General features: G+C 38.9%; 1 protein-coding gene across 1 annotated transcript; it reads left to right on the top strand.

Moving 5' to 3' along the window:
* Positions 1–5085: 5085 nt before the first annotated feature.
* GPRIN3 (GPRIN family member 3) lies at positions 5086–7389 on the top strand. The gene has a single exon (XM_015825132.2). The coding sequence runs from the start codon at positions 5104–5106 to the stop codon at positions 7387–7389; it is 2286 nt and encodes a 761-aa protein (XP_015680618.1). The 5' UTR covers positions 5086–5103.
* Positions 7390–7944: the final 555 nt, after the last annotated feature.

The following is a 7944-nucleotide window of genomic DNA, read 5'->3' as shown; positions in this document are numbered from 1 at the left end:
TCTCAGTGTCCAGGCCATTGAGCCAGACATTTCCACTGTCATGTGGCCTTCATGACAACACGGAGCATTGTTACCTTCCCACCAAAGTGCTACCTATTTGTCTACTTGCATTTGAACTGCTAGGTTGTCAGGAGGTGGAGCAAGGAGAGAAGCTCACCCTGTTGCGTGGTGCTCAGGTCTCAAACCTGGATTGCTGGCTTTCCAGCCAACAAACCCGGCATCTTAACTGCTAAGAAATCGCGCCGGCCCTGTGATACTGAATAATACGTCCAAAACAAACAAATTACACTTTATAGTAGTACACAGTATGAATAAGGCTCATACATTCAAAACTTGTATAAACAACCAAGCCTCTTAAATCAATGACAAAAAGTGAATTAATCACGTATCGCTTTTGTTAGTTGTAAGCATAAGATTTATTATAAAGGTATTTACTCAAGTCCACACGATACAGCTATGAATATCTGATACACAGCTAAGTTAGAACAAATAATTAGGGTTTGAAACTTAAAGTAGAATATAGAATTTTTCCTACTGTTAAATGTTATGGAGGGTGAAACTAATATGGATTTTTTTCCATGTCCTTCAGTTTCATAACAGCCATTTCAAAGCTCCATGAAATACAATCTCCTTTACATACAGTTTCTTAAGAAAACCCATGTGGAAATGTTAATAAAAAAGAATCCAGGAATCAGACTGAAATTAAGAAAGGTTTTTATAGGTAATCTGTTATAATTGTTCAGAATAGATAGATAGATAGATAGATAGATAGATAGATAGATAGATAGATAGATAGATAGATAGATAGATAGATAGATAGATAGATAGATAGATAGATAGATAGATAGATAATTCAACAGTGCAATTTTGAATCCAACAGGGGCTGTCTTTTCATCTGTCTTCTAAGTTTGTATAATAAAAAAAACATTGTGCAGATTAACTGATGGGCAACCGTAGCTGAGTTTTATGCAAACAAGAAATTTCATGGTTTGACCAACAAATAAAGGCTGTCCTGAGATGGCTTGAACTATAGTAGATATGAGAACAGTCTTTGCTTATAATTCTCTTAGTTGCTTTGTACAGGTGTTGTTTGATTTAATTTCTGTGTTTACTTGTAAGCTGTATTCCTTTTTCTTTTACTACAAAAAGAAAAATAAACCTGTTGGTGGTATTGGATAACAGGGTTGAATTTTGGCAAGAAACATGATGTGTCTCACAAAAGAAAGACTTGTACTTTGAACACAGCCTGAAGATGAACAAATATAATGAACAATCATTTTTTGATTGGAGTCCTGGCTGTGTAAGTATTATCTATTGAGGCTTGATAAAATAGGAGTTAATGGGTTTTGGTAATGCTGTTTAACTTGATTATTACTTTCTGGTCAGTTGCCAGAACTGGATCAAAACAAGATTTTAAAATTCCAGCTGAGTTACATTTGCTATTTCAGAGTGAATATGCTTAGGATCTTGTCAAGCTGAGGTCTATTTCATGAGCAGCAATAAAAAATCTTATTTATATATCTTGTCTGCCTACCATTTTAGGTATGCCTTTCTTATAATAGGTCCTTTTTTATAGTTTCAACTTTTTTGCTTTGTCCTAAAATCTCAATAGCCTTAAGAAGAAAATAATGAAAGCAGAATCTCTTACAACAAAAAATTATAGTACATTGTTGTCAGCGTGAGACAGGCCTTATTTGTGTCAACTACCGAATATGGAACTCTTTTGCTTGGGAAATTTTAAAGGACTTTAGGATACAGATTACATCCAGCATCTGGAATGTTAACTTATGGCTCACCATTGAGTACAACTCAAGTGATTATCACTGTCACCTTGTATATTTCTTCTGTAAAGACACTATTACTTAAGACTGAAAGGGGGGGGCTTTAATATTTAAATATATAATGCAAACATTTCCATTACTAAGGCAATAACCTTCTTGAGATGCTAGCATTCAATGTAGATGCCTTTATTGTACTTGTATTATGCTTTTAAGTTTAGTCACTTAAAAGGAATCCCTGTCTTTATTTCAGCCAAACTACGGTGTTTTAAACATTCCTCTCATATCTTCTGCTCTTAGAATGCTGATATATAACTTTCACTGACAACTGTTTTTAACTGACAGCTGTAATGAGAAAATTAAGGATTGCAGATTTATTATACTATTGATTGACCTGCTTTGGATCTGTCTGCCAAACCCATAGAATATTCTGCTTTATTATCTTGAGAGTTACCAAATTGATAAATGAAGACTTTGAGGGAATTTAATTTTTTTGTTTCCATACTGAACTAGTTCTACATACCAGTTTTAATAACACTGTGTGTGGTCTCCAAGCTCCAGCTGTTTATATATTTAAGACCAGCTGAGTCTTAGGAAGTAAATGATTACAGTAATTCCTTTCTTCAGCCCTAAGGGGTTAGTCACTGGAGGAAACAAACATTGCCCAAGATTGCAGGTAATGTTTCTGAAACATGTCAAATGTCTATGAAAAATTGTCCCCTTTTTTTTGCTCTAATTGCTGCTTTGAAAAGGCGGACAAGCTATAGAGGGTCCATGAAAATGGTTTGCTTTTTATGAAGCTAAAAAATCTTAGTTATCAGGTATGTCCACAGGATCAAAAGGGTCAAGATGGCAGCCACGTTGGTGTGATTGAAACAAACATTCATTAAAAACAGGACTTTAATCACATCACTGTGGGCGCCATCATGACTTTTTTTTTTAGTATACTCTATAGACACACCTGATAATCATAAAATGATGTCTTAATTCAGCTATTCTGGAGGAACTCCATCCCATCTCATCCCCTCAAAAAGATAATATAAATCCTAGATGATAAATCTTGCTTCATTTTGCAATTCTGGGTTTTTGCTTAATTCTAATTTGAGTTTTACTTTTGACACCTTTTTATATAGATTAGTTTTGCAGTTTTGCCAATTAGGCTAGTGACCCCCAACTTTTGGGGCACCAGGAACCAGTTCCGTAGAGAAAGGTTTTTCCGCGGACTAGAGGGGGCGTGGTTGTATGTGTTGCCTGCATCCTGCAAATTGGGCTTCGCTTAAATGCGCGGCCCCATTGCTGGCATGTTGCGGACCGGTGCCGGTCCACGAACCAGGGGTTGGGGACCCCTCAACTAGGCTATTCTACTTTCTCCAGTTTCTTTATGATTGTTAGTAATTATTATGATTTATAAAATTATAAAATTTTATAAAATACTTCATACAATAAAGCATCTGTTGCACAATTGAATGGACATACGGTAAAAGGAAAATGAAAGGAAAAGGGGGAAAGAAGGTATACAAGTTTGGCTATCAGTTTAACATAGTTAAAGCCTATGTTTTACAATGTATTAATTAACTGCTAAGGAATTAGCCATGTAGCATTGTTCACAATGCTTTCATTTATCAACTTCTGAAAAAGTTTGAAATACACAAGGTAAGGAAACAGGTAAGGAAACAGGATGGGAGCCAGTTTTGGTGTAGTGAGTAAGCCACTGAGATAAAAAAATAGGAGTCTGTGAGTTCTAGTCCCACCTTAGGCATGGAGCCAATTGGGTGAAAGTGGCAGGGGCAAAGTACCTCAAAATCTTGCCAGAAAAGCTGCAGTGACTTGTCCAAGCAGTCACCAGCAGTTGACGATAGGTGGGTCTAATTTTGTCTACCCTGATATGTTTAATAGGAATGTGGTGGCTATGGGAGTGCAGTGGCTTGTACAGTTAGGACGATGGGCTGATGAACGTGTTCGAGAGCCATTGCTGCCACAACAGGGTAAGCTCCCGTCCTTCGCTCCAGCTCCTACCAACCCAGCAGTTCGAAAGCGGGCGACCCGAAGTAGATTAATGGGTACCACTTTGGTGGGCAACTTCATGGGGACACAAAAGGAGCCCCCAACTGGGTGTCCTCTAGGCAATGGTGGTGTCACTGCCAAATTCTTTTGCCATGGAAGCACTTCAGTGCTTCTGATCTGGAGGGAAAAAAATATGTTTAGTAACAGTGATTAGGAAAGGACCCATTGTTTTCCGTTGTGACTTCCATTCCTCAGGAGTCAGCAATAGGTTCTGAATAATAATGCCAGTTTCATATGCTCAAGTCACTATGATACAACTATGAATCTACATATAAACATAGCCTACTTTGCATTTCCTTTTGTGAAGCTTGTAGGTCCCTGTTGTGTTCTTACCACATTCTAGAATTTCAGCTACAGGCAAATTACAAATATTCTGAATCCACCTTCACTCCTGTGGGTTGGAATCCACATTCACAAGGTCATACCTGGGTTGAGTACCCAGACAACAAAGCAAAGCCTTTTGTTTATGGAGCTAGCTATGTGTGGCAGACCAGACAGGAAAAGCTGAGACTTTTCTTCAGTCTATATTTTAAGATGGAAAATCCTGGAAAATCTCAAGCCAATAACTAGTAAAAGGGAATCAGAAAGAAAAGCATCCTGATTCGCAGAACTGTTATTTACGTAGACAATATGTAGCTAAATGATTAATTAGCATTATGTCAAAATTATTCTTTATTTTCTGTCTATTTCTTGTCTGTGATTATTATTGTCTGTACACAACTTCTGGCCTTTTATATTTGATATACATTCACTATGCCCTGAAGTGTAGTCTTTGCCTCAGAGTTGTGTCTGAGCCTCTTTGCCTCGGAGTTGTGTCTGTAATTTTGTGATCTGCCCAGAAACTTATATTTTTTAATATTTTTCTATGGTAAAACATTGGCTGTTTTACCAACATAGTCTTTCTGTTCTCCCTGATTATTACTATTTTTAGTATCTAAAATTATAATGAAAGTTTTACGGCAGCAACTACCAACATTTCTTCAATAACCCGTTTTCTTGAAAAAGAACAGGCACTTCACAGCTAGATTATTATCAGAATACAGCAGGTCTCCAATTCTGATACTGTCCATAGTCTTTATTCAAAATTGAAGACAAGGTTATTTTTATATGAACATATTATTAATGTGCTTTACATCTTTTTCTTTTAACAGATTGATGCAACGAGAGCTGTCTGTATCCTTTCAGCCTGAGCAGATCTTAGAAAGAATTTGTAATTGACACTGCACGAAGTTGCCTGGCATTTGTACTGTGTCACATTTCCATGGGGACTGTACAAGATCCACTGAGATCTACTAAGCTTTCATTAGTTACAACTGAAGAATCTCCTAAACACCAGTGCAAGCAAGCAAGCATAGAAAGCAACAGTAATGGATATCCTTTTACTACCAAGGACCAGCCTTTTGAAGGATGCTTGTTTGAGGTGAATTCTGACAGAGACACCAGTGTTCCAAAGAGTGAGTGGCATTGTGAATATGACACCAAGCATCCAAACATGCTTTCTCCTGGGTCCTTCAGTTCTTCCAAAGAAGGCAACATGGCGGCTCCAGAACCAGTAAGTTATGCTAAGCAGGAAGGCTCCAGAGCCAAGATCCAAGCCCCAGCACCTGAAGACCACACTTCAGGGCATAGTGAAGTTAAAGTGTCTCTTATTCAGGAAGGTAACAGAAATATTCCAAGTGGTAATGGACAATCATATAATACAACTGATAAAGCAACCACACTGCCTGGAGGAGACCTTGATGGTGTGGAGAGCAAATCCAATGATTATTCTATTCCTCCTTCCCCTCCTAAATATTCTGATAGCCAGCAAGCAGCTCCTGCAGGGAAGGGACACATGTGTGAAATTATTGTCTCTGAAAACAATCAAGTCTTGGTTTCAAAAGATGAGTTGGATCTCAATCTGAAAGCCCCTGCTTGTGTGGAAACAGAATTGGGGAGTACAAGGATAGGACTTTTTTGTCCTAAGACGGAGCCACAGACTACATCTGAATGCAACCTTAAGAGCACTCCAGAGACATCATGTAGTGATGAGCCTGCAGAAAAGGTGGTTCCAAACTTGCCCAAATTCAAAGACACGGGTACAATGACAGCAAAGCCTGAGAACAGAGCTGTAGATGCAGAGACAATAAGCAGGACTCATCAAGATGCTGAGGTTCAAGCTGTAGCTAGTATGGAAAGCAAGTCATCTTCTACTAGCCCAAGTATCTTGACTGCGTTCTTAAGAGAGAACATGTCTCCTGAAGCAAAACAGGACCAAGATCAGTTGCACATTATTTATATGGGAGCTAGAGGGAAAGAGCAATCTGAAATAATTGGTGACTTTGCAGCAACTGTCCAAACACCTTCGTCTATTGGCATCGTGCACAAGGCACATGTTCAAATACCAGCTACAATAGAAAGGCCTCTGGGAAGTCCTACTGTCAGACTTCAGAAGAATCTCACAAACGTGTGTGACCCAATCTGCTCAGCTTCGCTGGATAAGGCAGAAGAGATGTGTTCAGTGGCACCTGAGAATTCTCAAGAAACTTTGGCCAAGAGGACAGAAGTGCAAATGACAGACATGGCTAAAAATTGTGGCAATGTTCCACAGCAATTGCCAGACAGTTCAGTTTTGCAGAAAACAAGACCCATTTCCCAAATTAGTGTCAGTCCTAGTAATGAGCCCGTGTCTATCCAGCACCCTGCGAACTTTGAAACTAAACTACCTCCATGTTCTTCAATCCCAGCCATTGACAGTAAATACCAACACTCTGATTCTTCTTTGTGTCACAGAACATCTGAACAAGCCAAGGCTATAGTTACCAGTATGAATACTGAGAGGACTCATCAGGAGAAACAGCTGCAGATCAAGACTGTTGATAACCTTGAGACAACTCTGCCTAGTTTCCCCATTGCTGTAAATTCAAAGAGAGAACGAAAGGGTCATATCATATCTGAAGAACAAAAGATGAATACGACAGGATCTGTTACTGGTTCTCAAACAATGAGTGCTCCAGTTGTAGCAGAAAACAAGCAGGATATGGTTCCTGGGGATACCAGGGCTGAAACTTTAGTCAGTCACAATCCAGCTTCTAAGCTGAGTAGAAGTTTTGCCACCACTATAGGAATCCAGAATGATGAAATCCAGAAGGGTCCAGTGCTTGATGTACCAGCTCCTCGAACATCTTCAAGTCCTATACCACGTTTTGGTGAAAAGAAGAAAGGATTCAAGGCTATCGCTGCTGAGGCGAAAGTGCATCTGAAGCAATCCAAACGTATCAGGGATGTCGTGTGGGATGAACAGGGCATGACCTGGGAGGTTTATGGAGCATCTCTAGATCCAGAATCTTTGGGAATTGCTATCCAGAACCACTTGCAGAGGCAGATCAGAGAGCACGAAAAACTCATTAAGTCTCAAAGCTCCCTAACCCGTAAATCAATTTCTTCAGATACGTCTTCAAATAAAAAACTGAAAGGGAGGCATCACAATGTTTTTCATTCCATGCTACAGAATTTTCGACGCCCAAATTGCTGCGTTCGTCCTGCTGCTTCTTCTGTGTTGGACTGAAAAGGAAAAAAAAAGTCAGAAATGAAGATGGGAAAGCAACACATCCATTTGTGCACATTTGTGTACTTGTACAAGGAACTCTATGGATGTTTGAGTTTCTAATACACTGATACAGGGTTGAGGGGAGAGGAAATTATGACAGTATATTTTATTCCCACTACTTAACATGCCTTCATCTGTCTAATTTCTACAAATAACACATGAAACATTCATGTTCATGCTGAAACCTCCCAGTCAGTTGCCAAATAAAATATGAGTACCTCGTGAAGCACAATTCAGAACTGTCAGGTTACAGTAGCTTTAGATAAAAAGAGAGGGGCGATGAAACCTTAAATAGATTGTTTTGTTTTTTTCATGAGATAATGTAGAAAAAGATTCCCAAACTGAGGAGTGGAAAGAAGGAAAGCTGGGTTGGGTTCAAGTAGAAGGGTTAGAAGGAATGGTGCTTTCTTAACTGTATAAACCCTTCAAAGTTGAGACTCATCTACAGATTAGATACAGGACCTGGTGCCCAAACCCTTTCAGCTGAGTTTTACTGTAGGCCAGAATTCCCCA

The sequence above is a fragment of the Protobothrops mucrosquamatus genome, unplaced genomic scaffold, assembly GCF_001527695.2.
Source record: "Protobothrops mucrosquamatus isolate PMUCROS unplaced genomic scaffold, P.Mucros_1.0 scaffold2503, whole genome shotgun sequence".
Lineage (NCBI taxonomy): Eukaryota > Metazoa > Chordata > Lepidosauria > Squamata > Viperidae > Protobothrops > Protobothrops mucrosquamatus.
Note: the sequence above shows the minus strand (reverse complement) of the source record. Positions and strands in the feature narration are given on the sequence as shown.